At 45.1% G+C, this 15,643-nt stretch overlaps 1 protein-coding gene across 1 annotated transcript in view; it reads left to right on the forward strand.

The window, feature by feature from the left end:
• Positions 1-14,150, forward strand: part of LOC119942603 (amiloride-sensitive sodium channel subunit gamma-like) — a 42,413-nt gene extending 28,263 nt beyond the window's left edge. The window contains exons 5-13 of the mRNA XM_038763458.1: positions 672-775; positions 3,120-3,283; positions 7,687-7,785; positions 7,991-8,108; positions 9,043-9,121; positions 9,423-9,480; positions 10,186-10,247; positions 12,188-12,263; positions 13,767-14,150. Coding sequence (XP_038619386.1) covers positions 672-775; positions 3,120-3,283; positions 7,687-7,785; positions 7,991-8,108; positions 9,043-9,121; positions 9,423-9,480; positions 10,186-10,247; positions 12,188-12,263; positions 13,767-14,150 — 1,144 coding nt within the window. The remainder of the gene's footprint in view (positions 1-671; positions 776-3,119; positions 3,284-7,686; positions 7,786-7,990; positions 8,109-9,042; positions 9,122-9,422; positions 9,481-10,185; positions 10,248-12,187; positions 12,264-13,766) is intronic.
• Positions 14,151-15,643: the final 1,493 nt, after the last annotated feature.

Genomic DNA, 15,643 nt, shown 5'->3' on the forward strand with positions numbered 1-15,643 from the left:
TAGGGTTAGTCTCTCCATTCCTAGAAATCAGAGAAATACCATGGGAAGGATCTTCATGAAATTGGGATCATCCCCATTTGCAGAGTGTAGAGCTGGACCACCTGTAGATGAAGATGTTTTCCCTCAAAGATCCTCTCCAATCAAAGTGAGAACTTCTCCCTGTATTACAAGACCATTTCCAAACCCACAGAAACTCTCTGCCTGGATATTGGAGGAAGAGCCCCTCTTTTTTACTGCTTATACAGTCAAATGTACTGTTTAAGCCCATTTATTTACCCATGTACTATCTTATCCAAGGCCGGTAATGCTCAATGCCAGGCAATTGGTAAAGAATAATAATCTCAGTTAGATTGCTTCCAGTACTAAGGGAAGAGCAGGGATGATTAATAAAACTTTGTAAAAAATTTTTTATACTTGTTTACCAGATGTCTGCAAGAATATTGCACCCACTTTTGCCCCACTTCTAGGTGGATTTTTGAGAAAAAAAAACACCATTTGTTTTTTGCCCAAGAAACACATTTCATGGGCAAAAGACAAATGCTTTGAACCCTGAGATAGGACAGTACTGGTAAATTATGGCTACAGATTTTCATTAACTTCTAAGATCCTTGGGGGAATACTCACCCTGTTTTAGTTGGATAAAGTCAAAAGACCTGTTTCCTGGCTTTTAGACACTTCACTCTATTCCATCACCCGGAGTATGGAAACTGCTACACTTTCAACAGTGGAAAAGAGGAGCCTGTTCTTAGTACTTCCTTGGGAGGCAGTGAATATGGTAAGAGACTCTAGACTTCAGAAATTCATTACCAAACCAGATTGGAGAACATGTTAACAGAGTGGCTAGTGCTAACCTTCTCCCTGAGCCTCCATCTCGCCTATCTGCCAATTCCTAGCCCATATCCTGCTTCTGGCCTGGAACGTCCTCCCTCCTTAAATCTGACAATTACTCTCCCCTACTTCAAAGCCTTATTGAAGGCACATCTCCTCCAAGAGGCCTTCCCAGAGTAAGCCCCCCTTTCCTCTTCTCCCACTCCCTTTTGCATTGCTCCCTTTGTTCTTCCTCCCTCCCAGCCCCAGAGTACTTAGATACATATCTGTAATTTATTTATTTTCCATGATGTCTGTATCCCCCTTCCCCACCCTGTAAGCTCATTTTGGGCAGGGAATGTATCTGCTTATTGTTGTAATGTACTCTCCCAAGCGCTTAGTATGGGGCTCTGCACACAGTAAGCACTCAATAATTAGGATTGAATGAATGAACCCAAATGTGTGGGTTTCTGAAGGAAATGTTCTCTTTTTGCCTCTGTTGCCAAGAATTAGAGATAAGCTTCTTCCCTTCCCAAATCTTTTCCTTCCAAAGTGATTCCTGTATCACATGCACTTGTAACCCTGGGAGATTTCTTTCCAGATTTTCCTTATCATTGAAGTGTTTTCTCACCCAGGCCCCAGATCTGGTGCTAATGTATCAAGAGAATGGGGTAATTCTTTAGTGAGGCAACTATTTGCCTTGTACCTGTCTCAGGACCCATTGTAACATTTGTGGGATGTAAAGTGCACTCAGGAACCTCATCTCGGAAATTGATAAGCCAATTTGTTGATTTGTGGTATTTGTTAAGCACTTACTATGTGCCAGGCACTGTACTAAGTGCTGGGGTGAATACAAACTAATTGGGTTGGACATAATCCCTCTCCCGCTTTACAGATAAAGTACCTGAGGCACAGAGAAGTGAAATGACACACACAGGGTCACACAGCAAACAAGTGGCAGAGCCGGGATGAGAACTCATATCTTTCTGACTCCCAAGCCTGTACTCTTTCCACTAGGCTATGCTTCTCCACCATATCCCTTCTGTCACTCACCTTTGGACCATTTGTTACCTATTAATACCCCCATCAGAGGGTGTGCAGGGATAGATAAACTTCAAAAACTCACATTAGTTGATTTTACTCCTTGTTAGTAGCTCAGGTGAAAGTCTTGGTCTGGAAGGTGGGAAGACAATAGAAGAGGTTGACTCTTAAAGCTTAAATAATAATTTTGGATTATTTCTGATCTGTCCTACCTCTGACCCCCATTACCCTGAGGAACTGAGAAAACTGTTCCTCGATGCCATAAGATTAGAGACTAATCTCCCCAAGTAAGGGTTATTTTAATGAATTTGCTCTCAAGTTGAAGTCACATAAGAAGCCTGAGGCACTGGTGGCCAAAGAAGCTGCCAGCTCGAGGAAAGTGAGTTCTCCTTCAAAACAGGGTTATGACTGGGATGAGAAAAGAGCCCAGGAGAGAAGAATTCATCTTTTTGAGCCATAAAATCCCAAGATACACCTAGCCCTCTATAGTGAGGGTGTTGCATTCTTGGAAAACTCCATGTAGAGAAAGACTTGCACTGTAATCACATTAATAATAATCATACTACAATGAGTGCCATTATTAAGCCCTTTCTAGGTACTACATGCTGGAGTAAATACTCGATAATCAGAGCAGGCACAGATGACTCTCTAAGAGGGAATGAGAGTAAATATTTTATCACCATTTTATAGATGAGAGAACTGAGGCAGAATGGTTAAGTGACTTGCCTAAGGTAACTCAACAGGCCAGGGGCAGAGTTGAGACTGCAACCCAAGTCTCCTGATTCCCAGATCTGCTCTCTATGTGCTACCAATGACTCAATAAATCAGTCATATTTATTGAGTGCTATACTGTGTGCAGAGCATTTTACTAAACACTTGGGAGAGTATAGCATAATAGAATTAGTAGACATGTTCCCTGCCCACAACAAGCTTACAGTCTAGAAGGAGCTTACAGTCTAGAAGAAACTTACAATCTAGCTGGGCTAGGTCTCATGGAGTAGACTTTTCCTTACCCATTCCAATGTGCACAAACTGTTTTTTCCCACCTGCATTATGCTGAATCCAAACAGTCTCATGATGTTGGGCAAGCATTCCCTAATTCCATAATAATATTCTGGCTAAAAACCCTCTGGAAAAATGGATTATCGGATAATTCAATGCACTAAAGATTGTGAGAATGGATAAGCAAAATTTTATGTTGATTGATGAGTCTTCCGAGGTGGTTAAATATTTCCATTTTGAAATGGTGAGACATTTGCTTCTCTTCCCAGGACTGCAAGCTATCCTTTATATCGACAAAGAGGAATATAACCCCTTTCTGGTCTCATCATATGGGGTCAAAGCTATTGTCCATCACCAAGATGAATACCCCTATATAGAGAATAAATGGACCGCAATAGAGACAGGAAAGGCCACTTCCATAGGGATGCATCTGGTAAGTGATAAACCATTTCCCATCAAAGGGACTAATCATGGAATCTAGAAAGCATTATTGCTGCTACTGCTGTTGTTATTACTGCTGCTATAATGAATTGAAGCCCTCACTTCCCCAAAGGACTAAACCTTTGCCTTGAGTAGTAGTAATAGTATTATTATTATATAGTATAATAGTATACTAATATATAGTAGTATTATATAGTGGTATTCAATCCATCAAAAGTATTTACTGCGAGCTTTCTGTGTGCAGAGCCCTGTACTAAGCACTTGAGAGAGTACAATACAACAGAGCTGGTAGACATATTCCCCACCCACAATGAGCTTACAGTCTAGAGGGGCTGACAGACATTAAAATAAAATACAGATATTTACATAAATGCTATGGGGCTGAGATTGGGGTGGAGATCATGTGCCTAAAGGGTACAAATCAAAGTGCATAAGTGAGATAGATGGGAGAGGGAGTAAGGGAACTGAGAACTTAGACATAGTTCCTGTCCCATATGAGGTTCACAGTTTAAGTATTGAATCCCCCTTTCACAGCTGAGGAAACTGAGAAGTGAATTCCCTAAGGTCACATAACAGGCAAGTGACAGAGTCAAAATTAGAACCCAGGTCCTCTGACTTCTAGGCCTGTTCTTTTTTCACTAGGCTACCCTGGTTCTTTGGTTCCTCTTGTAGCAAACTGCCCCAGAACAGTTCTAATAATTATTATTATTATGGTATCTGTTAAGTGTTTACTATGTGCCAGGCACTACACTAAGTTCTGGGGTGGATACAAGCTAATCAGGTTGGACACAGTCCCTGTCCCATGTGGAGCTCCCAGTCTCAATCCCCTTTTTACAGATGAGGAAAGTGAGGCACAGAGAAGTGAAGTGACTTGCCCAAGGTCACACAGCAGACAAGCAGCAGAGCAGGATTAGAACCCATGACCTTCTGACTCTCAGGCCCATGCTCTAGCCACTACGCCATGCTGCTTCTACTTTTTTTTACTCTTCATGTTGGCCCACAACCTATGGAGCCCAGAGTTTACATGTGTTACCTAGGGTCTATGCTCAAGTTCAGAGGCCGTCATGGATAAAGTGTTCCCTTCAAATTCATTCATTCATTCCTTCAACCGTATTTATTGAGAGCTTACTGTGTGCAAAGCACTGCACTAAGTGCTTCAAATGGGAGATGGCCCACCCAAACTCTACTCCCCTAGAACCACTCTTCCAAAATGCAAAGCTTCCATGCCCTCCTGTCTTGAGCACGGTAATAATAATAATAATAATAATAATGATATTTGTTAAGCAATTACTTGTGCCAGGCACTGTATTAAGTGCTGGTGTGGATACAAGCAAATCGGATTGGACACAGTCCCTGTCCCTTGTGGGACTCACAGTCTTAATCCCCATTTTACAGATGAGATAACTGAGGCCCAGAGAAGTAAAGTGATTTGCCCAAAGTCACACAGCAGACAAGTGGAGAAGCCTGGATTAGAACCCATGACCTTCTGACTCCCAGTCCCATGCTCTGTCCACTACATCCATGCTGGTGGTGGTCCAGATAAATTGGTGTCTAAGAGAGGTAATAGGAGTCCGGTTATGCCACTTTAATCGGCATAACTGTTTGCCAGCCCAGGTCAAGGGTGTTTTGCAGGAATCAGCCAGCTCTCAAGCAGAGGCTCCACATCACATAGTTGAGAACCCAAAGGGTAACAATGACTGCCACAATGGTTGTACTGAAACTTACTCAGGATCCAGGGACAGTGAGGCATCTGGAGAACCTATTGGCCAAAAGGTGGCCCAATACCAGCCCAGGAAGTTCGAAACAATGTGTTCAGGCTGGCAAAGATCCAGGCAGGTTGGAAGCAAAGGAACTTGATCCAGCAGGTAGAGGTGAGGCCAGACTGAAGGCCAAACAGGACTGGTTAAAGGCAGGTAACAGGGCAAGATGCAAGCAAAACAAGAGTCACAGGTGAGAGTCAGGTCCAAAAGCCAGGTGTTAGCAGGAAGACATGACTCAAGAAAGAAGCCCAGTTAACTTGGCCAGAACAGCTACTGAGAGCATTTTATAAGGCCCTCTGAAGGCTGCTTCCAAATGAGAACCCACCAGGTGTTAGAAGTAACCCTGGATCATAGTCAATCAATCCATCAGTCAGTGGTGTTCACTGAGCACAACTGTGTGTAGAATATTATAATAAGTGCTTGGGAGTATACAATATAACAGAGTTGGCCCTGGGTCTGGTTCCCTGGACACTCATCTAATAGCATGACTTACAGGTAAGTCAGAGGAGAGCAGCTTTGAATTCTGCTTTCCTCCCCACCCACAACTGAATGTGTATGGATCTTATAGGATGTAAGCTCCTTGTGGGCAGGAAAAGAGTCTACCAACTCTGTTGTATTGTATTTTCCCAAATGCTTAGAACAGGGCTCTACACACAGAACTCAAAAACTCAGTGAGAAGCATGTGGCTCAGTGGAAAGAGCATGGGCTTGGGAGTCAGAGGTCATGGGTTCTAATCCTGGCTCCACCACTTGTCAGTTGTGTCACCTCATCTGTAAAATGGGGATTAAGACTGTAAGCCCCATGTGGGACAACCTGATTACCTTGTATCCCCCCCCCCCCAGCACTTAGAACAGTGCTTGGCACATAGTAAAAGCTTAACAAATGCCATCATCATTATTATTATAAAGAGCACAGGCTTGGGAGCCTGAGGATGTGAGTTCTAATCCCCGTTCTGCCACGTCTGCTGTGTGATCTTAGGCAAGTCACTCAACTTCTCTGTGCCTCAGTTACTTCATCTGTAAAATGGGGATAAAGACTGGGAGTCCCACGTGGGACAGGGACTGTATCCAACTTGATTACCTCTTATCTACCCCAGCACTTAGAACAGTGCTTGGCACATCCTAAGAGATTAACAAATACCACAATTATCATTATTAATAATAAATATGTCTAACTGAATGATTAACGGGTTCTGGAGGACACCATGGGAGATTTCTGGGTTTCTGCTATTTCTTCTTTCCTGAGAGACACTCTATGAACTGAAGAGTTCTGGAGCTTTTTCTCCGGGGCTTTTCTTCCTCCACTGTCCTGAGACAGTTGTGCAGGGCTTTCTTGGGTCAGATGATGCTGCTGGGCTGAAGAGTTTGTGCAGTTTGCTGGGTATCAGCCTTGCTCAGTCTCCCCACCTCAGGTTTATGGTCACGTTCAGCAAGGTTCTGTCTTGGACTTTGGCCCTTAACAATGAGCCAGTAATCACGGTAAGGCCTTGGGCTTAAGAAGCACACTGCTTCTCACCTACAAAACATTATTGCAGTATTTGCACAGGTGCTCAGGGTCGGTTGTGTTCAGTGCAGCAGGGAAAGTCTTTCCATTGACAAACCTTTGCCTGGGAGGCTGACTGATTCCAACACCATTGTCACCAACTTCTTTGAACACAGCCATAAAGAAGAAGCTGGAGAAGCATCGTGCCTTGTGGCTAGAGCCCCAGGCCTGGGAGTCAGAAGGACCTGAGTTCTAAACCCAGGTCTGCTGCTTGTCTGCCGTGTGACCTTGGGCAAGTCACTTCACTTCTCTGTGCCTCGATTACCTCATCTGCAAAATGGAGATTAAAATAGTGAGCCCCTTGTGAGACAAGGACTGTGTCCAGCCTGATTGGCGTGTATCTACCCCAGCACTTATTTCAGGGCCTGGCACATTGTAAGCACTTAGCAAATACCATTTTTAAAAAGTGCCTCTTATGGTTAGATTTATATTATAGTTCCAGTAAATTGAGAAAAAGTGCACTTCCTCAGCCTTGAGATTAGTTTTACCCTCCCCACCCCCCCCAATTCCCCTATCCCATAATGCTATAATTTTAATAAAATATACCTGGTCTGTCTTTAGGAGACATTTCAAAATCAATAAAGCCTTAACCATTCCTCTGCCTCCTAAAAAAAGCCAGATTTCCAGCAAATACAATTACTGATCAGATCCTCAACACAGTTCTGGAGCTCTGTTTCCTCAACTATTGATACTTTCTTCTTCAGATGCATCAGGGCTCTAGTGTTAGTGAACATTTAGCAGGTTAAGTAAACACCCTGAGGCCTGGTTGAAAATCAATCAGCCAATGCTGTTTATTGAGCATAAACCACTGTCCAAAGAGTTAGAGAGATTAGGAATGGAAGCAAAGCACATGTTACCCATCCTCAAGGAATTTACAACCTATGTGAACAGATAAACAACCTAAAGTGATTTGCAAATAGTGGGAAGAACAAGGTTATAACAAGTAGCAGTGCAAATATGGCCTGATGGGCTAGCTAAATAAATAATGGCATATACAAATAAATAGACATACGGTGCTGATAGGAATTGAATATTTGAGCATCTGATGCCTCCCTGCTAGGTTCGTTTTCATGTATTCTTTTGGGGTTTTCAGGTTAAATTGGAGAAGAGCCAACAACCACACAACAAGTGTACTGTGGATGGAAGTGATGTGCCTGTGATGAACCTCTTCAATGCAAACTACTCCAAAGAGGTAGCCACCGTACTGTTGTGATTTCCACTTTGCTGCCAGGGTGTTCATCTTCAGCATCAAGTCAGTCAGACAATTGTATTTACTGAGCATTTCCTTTGTGCAGGGTACCCTACTAAGTGCTTGGGAGGGTACAGTGTAACAATATAACAGAAACATTCCCTGCCCACAATGAGCTTATAGTCTAGAGGATCCTCTCTTCCCACAGATCTGCTTTCACTCATGCTTCCAGATGCAGATGGTGGAGAAATGTCACTGTGCCCTTTCCTCTCAGCCATTGCCTCCTGCTGCAAAGTACTGTAACTTTGACCAACACCCCCAATGGAGTAAGTTTTTTTTAAAAAAATTCAAATGGTATTTGTTAAGCGCTTACTGTGTGTCAAGTACTGTCCTAATCACTGGGGTAGATACAAGATAATCAGGTCAGACACAGTCCCTGTCCCAAATGGAGCTCACAGTCTTAATCCCCATTTTACAGATGAGGTAACTGAGGCACAGAGAAATGAAGTGGCTTGGCCGAGGTCACACAGTAGGAAAGTGGTAGAGCCAGGATCAGAATCCAGGTCCTCTGAGTCCCAGACCCGTGCTCTTTCTGCTAGGCCATGCTGCTTCTCCAGTTGGTAAGTTAAATGAGAACTGATTTACTCAATGTCCCACAACAACTTCCAGCATTTCCCAAATAAAGAAACAACTCATCCTTGGCTAAGGGAACTTCCAAACAAGAGGGAAATGGAAAATGGGAAGAACACATCACTTTAGTGTGTCAGCCAAAAGAGGAAAATGAAGGGAGCCCCTACTTGATCTTCATGTAGTTTCACCAGATGCTGAGGGGACATGCTGTATTGGGACCCAAGAGAACCTACCTGTTAGTTCAAAGTGCTTTATATTACTCCATTGATAGCAATTTCTAAAGACACAAAGTTATCTATGCGTGCAGCTGCTTGAAAAGCTTGACATGGGACTTGTAATCATTCTCATCACCACACTAAGAACAAAGAGTCTGGAGTATACATTATTTAGGAAGTATGATTGGAGTGAGTTTCCAGGAAGGAGGATGACTAAATTATGGGCATTGGAAACACGAGGAAAGAGTCAAAAGGAGTTATGGAATGATGAGACGGGTGATGAAGAAGGAGTAAGAAATGGAGGAAAGAAAGAAGAGAGCAGAGATCTTAGCTGGTCTCCAACAGGTAGGCCATTAAGAGGTGCTATTATAGTTTCTGTGGCTTCTCCAATCCTTCCCCCTTTCTCTCCTTGCAGTGAAGTGCTACTACAAACTGCACCAGAAGTTTGTTAAAGAAGAGCTGGAATGTCAGAAGATTTGCAAAGAGGAATGTGGGTAAGTCTGACTTATATTGGATAATTAAAATGATTTCCTATTTCTAGAGCTAGCTCTGACACAAGCCTATTGGGTGACCTTGTGTAAATCATTTAACCTCTCTGGACCTTAGTTTCCTCACCTGTAAAATGGTGATGAGATACTTGTTCTTTGTCCCTTCAAGAATTTTGAGCCTCACGTTTGAACAGACCTGTGTCTAAATCTAATTTATGTTGTACCCACACAATGCCTAGCACATAGTAAGTGCTTTAAAAAAAGTTGAAGATGCAAACCCATGAGATATCCTATCTTCTCCCCCCAGGTCTAGTGAGTGGGAACTAAATATCAATCTGGCCCAGTGGCCGTCAGATGTTTCTGAGGTAAGTGTTTAAGTCAGTTTATGTCCCTTTCTTTAAGGGTTCCATTCTCAAGGTAACAATAATAATCATAACAATAATAATTATTATTATGGTACTTGTTAAACATATACTAAGTGCCAAGCACTGTTCTAAGCAATAGAGTAGATACAAGGTTATCACATTGGACACAGTCCCTGTCCTGCATAGGGCTCACAGCATAGGTAGAAGGGAATAGGATTTTAACCCCCATTTTACAGATGAGGAAACTGAGGCAGAGAGTAGTCAAGTGACTTTCCCAATGTCACGACAGCAGACAAGTAGCAGAGCCAGGATTCAAACCCAGTTCCTCTGAATCCCAGGCCTACGTTAATTCCATTAGGCCATGCTGCTTCTCTAACAGTTGGACAGTCCCCTCTCTGGCCATCCTGTGTTGATGACCAATGGTCTCCCCCACTCTGCAAGCTGTCCTGGTCAGGAGTGCAAATACAGCCCAGTGTCTTTGGGGAATGAGTGACCCAGGAAGGAAAAGAGCCCAGACAGGCTGCTTGAGGGCAGCCTCATCCCTCAGATGTTAAGCCTGAAAGAGGGAGAGGAAACTGTCATTGAAATGGACTTCCTTTAATGCTGAGAAGAGCAAGGTCAGTGAGAAAACAAGACTTCCTTCTTGAGGCTTCTCTCTCCTCACTCACTCACTAACTCACTACTCTTTTGTGTCCTATCCTCTAGAAGTGGATGCTGCCTGTTCTGACTTGGGACAAGGGCCTCGGACCCAACCAAACATTAAACAAGTTGAGTAGAACTCTGCTTCCACAGTTTCTTTCTCTTAGTTAACTCTGGCCATACTGGCTGTTTCCTGGGAGTTTACCAGGGCCAATCTGGAGCCTAGCTATGAGCCTGCTTGACTCTCTTTGGGTCCAGGGAGGTGAAGGGAAAGGTCTCATTCTATCTCAATCATATTTATTGAGCGCTTACTGTGTCCAGAGCACTGTACTAAGCATTTGGGAGAGTATAACACAGAAGAGTTGGTAGTCACATTCCCTGCCCACAATGAGCTCGAAGTCTACAGAAACTCAGTCTTACTTATATTAATGTCTGTCTCCCCTTCTAGACTGTAAGTTCATTGTGGGTAGGGAATGGGTCTAGTGTCCCCCGGCCCACGTCATCCCCCGGGCCTGGAATGCCCTCCCTCTGCCCATCCGCCAAGCTAGCTCTCTTCCTCCCTTCAAGGCCCTGCTGAGAGCTCACCTCCTCCAGGAGGCCTTCCCAGACTGAGCCCCTTCTTTCCTCTCCCCCTCGTCCCCCTCTCCATCCCCCCGTCTTACCTCCTTCCCTTCCCCACAGCACCTGTATATATGTATATATGGTTGTACATATTTATTACTCTATTTATTTATTTATTTATTTATTTGTTTATTTTACTTGTACATTTCTATCCTACTTATTTTATTTTGTTGGTATGTTGTTTGGTTCTGTTCTCTGTCTCCCCCTTTTAGACTGTGAGCCCACTGTTGGGTAGGGACTGTCTCTATGTGTTGCCAATTTGTACTTCCCAAGCGCTTAGTACACTGCTCTGCACATACTAAGCGCTCAATAAATACGATTGATTGATTGATTGATTGTATTATACTCTCCCAAACACTTAGTAGAGTGCTCTGCACAAAGTAAGCGCTCAATAAATTTGATTGACTGACTGACTGGCTGACTACCTCCCTTCCTTACCCCTGGAGAATCACTCCCCTGGTACCAGAACTACCCTCCGACTCCAGCCAGACCAGTCCCTGGAGGGGTTTAGTGGGGTATCAGAAGCAGCAACAGAAGCCCTCTGGAACCCATATGACATCTTGATGTTCCCACTCCTCTCTAGCTCACTCTCGGAAAGCTTCCTGGCAGAAATGGACCTTTAACTGGGCTTCTTAAGAGGGAAAAGTTGCACCTTCGGGAATGGGACTAGGCAGCTGGTTCAGGAATGGAGGTCAGGAGAAGTATCTTTCCACAGAAGTCTCGAGTATGAGCTGATTGCCTCCTTTTAAGGGTTCCTTAGTTTTCACGGTCATCTTTCTTCTGGGAATCTTTTGGGTGAATTCATTGCCATTTCATCCCAGAGTCATAGGCCTCTGTAATAACAGTAATCAGAGAAAAGACCCTGGGGTTTGTCTCTCTGATTCAGATTTGTGGCAAGCAGAGCAGAACCTGAAATCAATCAATCAATCAATCTTATTTATTGAGTGCTTACTGTGTGCAGAGCACTGTACTAAGCACTTGGGAGACTATGCCACAACAATAGGACAGAGTTGGTAGATACATTCCCTGCCCACGACAAAGTCACAGTCTAGAGGGAGAGACAGACAATAAAATGAATAAATAAATTACGGAGATGAACATAAGTGCTGTGGAGCTGAGGGCGGAGAATGATGAGTAAGGGGAGAAAATCAGGAAGATGCAGAGGGAGTGGGAGAAGAGGAAATGAGGGCTTAGCCAAGGAAGCCTTCTTGGAGGAGATGTGCCCTCAGTAAGACTTTGAAAGAGTTTATCTTCTTGAACTCCACTGATCAATCAGTAGCATTTACTGAGTTCTTACGCTGTGCAGAGCCTTGAAGTATGCATTTGGGAGATAACCACAGAGTTAGTAGGCAGAAGCCCTGCCCACAAGGAACTTACAACCTAGCTTCTATCCCTCTGGTTTCCTAAATTTCTTGGTGAATACTGCTCTCTCTGTTTCCTCCCTTAGGAGAGATTTTGCCAACTTGAATATATTTTACAAAAACCTGTTCCAGAGAATCAACTTGGAGAAACCTTCTACCAGTGTGAGTGACTGTTTAAGGGCTTTTCACACAGTAAGCACTCAATAAATATGATTGAATGAATGAATGGCTCAAGCTCCCCTGATGAAGGCCTGTAAATGATCAGCACATATTCGCAGAAGAGTGGAGGGCCTCTGCCTTCTCCTCTCCATTCCCTCTTAACTTTCCTCCTGCTGCAAGACGAGTGGGAGTCCTGCAATTTGAGTTTTTAAGGGGGTCCAGAGAAGAGAATTGAGTTCTCTGTCTCATGTTTTTTCTTTCCCAAAGCTCTTTCATTCCGATGGTCTCTCAAACTTCATCACCCTCACAATGTCCCTTTGAGGCCGGGAAGAACGACTGTGACCACTCCCAGTTTACAGATGAGATAGCTGAGACCCTGAGAGCTTCAGTGACTTGGCCCAGGCTTCCTAGTCTGTCAGTGGCAGTGACAAAGCTGGGGCTAGAATCCAGGAATCCTGACTTTCAGCCCCCTCCCACTAGACCAAGCTGCTTCTCAAAGGACCACACCTATGTGCCCTTAGTCTTAGGCAAGGATGTGACCAATCCTCTTCTAGGTTGTTGTTTTCTGCTAAATCAGAGCCTCCAGAAGCCCAGAATGAACAGCTTAATTCAGCCATGATGCTCAGTCAGTGGGTGCTTCAGTGAAGCGATGCTGCGGGATAGCCAGGAAGACTCACGCATGTGGAGGTACTGCAAGCAACCACCACCTGAAGGTCCACTTCAGAGAGAAATGATAATAATAACTATGGTTTTTGTGAAGCATCCTCTCAAGGTCACATCTGGAGAGTTTCCAGTACTTTACCAGTCTCGACTACAGGAAGGGGAGTCAAGCAGAGGCATACCCATCCCCTTCCTAGCTTGGGCAGTGTTAGCCAGTGGAAGGTAATCTGCTACAAGTCAAAACTCACCTGTGCTGGGCAGCAGCAGCATGGGAGAGTCTAGGGCAGAGACTCAAGTTTTCTGTCTGGAAGGAGGCAGTAGTAAACCACTTCTGTATTTTTACCAAGGAAAGTCTATGGATACAGTACCAGAACGATTGCAGATGGATGTGGGGTGTTCTGGGAGAGATGTGTCCATGGCGTTGCTATGGGTCAGAGATGACTCAACAGCATAAGACATGACAATTTGTTAAGTGATTACTTTGTGCCAGGCACTGTGCTAAGCGCTGGGGTGGCTACAAGCAAATTGTGTTGGACACAGCCCCTGTCCCATGTGGGACTCACAGACTCAATTCCCATTTTACAGATCAGGTAACTGAGGCCCAAAGAAGTGAAGTGACATTCCCAAGGTCACAGGGCAGACAAGTGGGGGAGAGGGATTAGAACTCATGACCTTCTAACTCCCAGGCCCGTGTTCTATCCCCAAGGCTATGCTGTGTTCCAGAAACTCCAGGCTACTAGGAGAATGTGGCTCCTTTGCTAGCAAGCTCTTGCCTCTGTGACCATTTTTCCTTCGGGCCTCCTTTCCGATTTGTGAACTCTGTCGTCACCTTGTGCTCCGTTTCAGATTTCTGACCTGATATCCAATCTCGGAGGCCAAATGGGTCTGTGGCTGAGCTGCTCCATCGTGTGCGTGGTGGAGATCATCGAGGTCTTGTTGGTCGACGTGATCTGGGTCCTAGTGAGGTGCTGCTGGAGCCGACAGAAGGTCAGGCAGGTCTGGGCTCCTTCAGAGCCTCCCCGGGAAGATGAGGCCAACAGTCCCGTGCCCATTTTTGACGACGGCTTGCCCACCTTCAATGCGGCCCTCAGGCTGCCCCTGCCTGTCAGCTCCCGGCCGGCGACCCCTCCCCCCATGTACGACTCCCTGCAGATAGAGGAGCCCCACCCCGGGCTGGCCGGAGACCCTTCAGGGGCAGAGGAAGAGGAAGATGGCCAGAAGAGGAAATGAATTGAGCAGGGGAGCCGGGTAACTCCCAGAAGGGTCCCCACAAAGGGGATCAGTCTCCCTGCTACTTCTTAAGGGCCTCTGTCCTCACCCAAAACCTGTCCTCAGTGCTCTGTTTGGGAACGAGGGCTAAATCCCAAAGGCAAAATTCGAGGGCCAGTTCCCAAACTGTTTTCCAAGAAAAGTCAAGATGTCCCTCATAGAGGGATCTCAGGAGGACCGCCGCTATTCTTTACTCCTCCTGCTGTACGAATTATGATTTGCCCAAGGCTATTTGGAATCTGGCAGCCTTGTGCCTGGCAGAAAACAGGAAACTGATGACGAGGTGGGCATCATGGGGATCCATCCATCCCCTCTAGGAGGCCTCTGCCCCACACCAGCTGGTAGCCACACCTGAGGCAGGAAATCGGTGGCACTAGGGTTTGGCTCTCCAACTGCTCTGGGCCGGAGGGGCAGCAGAAATCATAGGTCCAGCTGCCTTCAAGATGGGGTAACTCCCTACCGCACCATTTCCTTGGATCATCCCAAACACTGTGCCTTTGAACCCTGGCTTGTTTACCTACGGCACTGCCCTGTGTAATGTTTCCCTATTAAACCTCTGCTCGTGTCTTGAAGATGTGGAGTGCAAATAATCTGTATCTCGGTGTTCCTCGGCGCCAGCCGGAACAGAGTGTCCTCTCTACAGTTTGCTCTGGGCGTGTCGGCCCCTTCTGCTCTCAGCACTGGGTCTTTAAAGATTTATTGTTGTATTGTACTTTTCCAAGCGCTTAGTACGGTGCTCCACACACAATGAATGAATGAATGAATACAGAGGCTTCATTCTTCCCTTCTGGTCTGGCTGGGGCCCCTGTAGTCCATCCACACAGGAACAGAGGGGAACAAAAGTCTTCCTCTGCCCTCTGCTGGATTCTCCCTTTCGGCCAGGCTGATGAGAGAATCCAGAAGCTAGCGTCCTTGGTACTGAGGCCTAGTGGAAAGAGCACAGGCCTGGGATTCAGGAGACCTAGGTTCTAATCCCTGCTGCGTCACTTGCCTGTGGTATGAGTTTGGACAAGTCACAGCTTCTCTGGGTCTCAGTTTCGTCCTCTGTAAAATGGGGATAAGATGACTTCTAGAATGGGGATAAGATGACTTCTGGACTGTGAGCCCGCTGTTGGGTAGGGACCGTCTCTATATGTTGCCAACTTGTACTTCCCAAGCACTTAGTACAGTGCTCTGCACACAGTAAGCGCTCAATAAATACGATTCCCCCTCTCCATCCCCCCCATCTTACCTCCTTCCCTTCCCCACAGCACCTGTATATATGTATATATGTTTGTACATATTTATTACTCTATTTATTTATTTTACTTGTACATATCTATTCTATTCATTTTATTTTGTTAGTATGTTTGGTTTTGTTCTCTGTCTCCCCCTTTTAGACTGTGAGCCCACTGTTGGGTAGGGACTGTCTCTATATGTTGCCAATTTGTACTTCCCAAGCGCTTAGTACAGTG

The sequence above is a fragment of the Tachyglossus aculeatus genome, chromosome 21 (genome assembly GCF_015852505.1).
Source record: "Tachyglossus aculeatus isolate mTacAcu1 chromosome 21, mTacAcu1.pri, whole genome shotgun sequence".
In the NCBI taxonomy this organism is placed as follows: domain Eukaryota; kingdom Metazoa; phylum Chordata; class Mammalia; order Monotremata; family Tachyglossidae; genus Tachyglossus; species Tachyglossus aculeatus.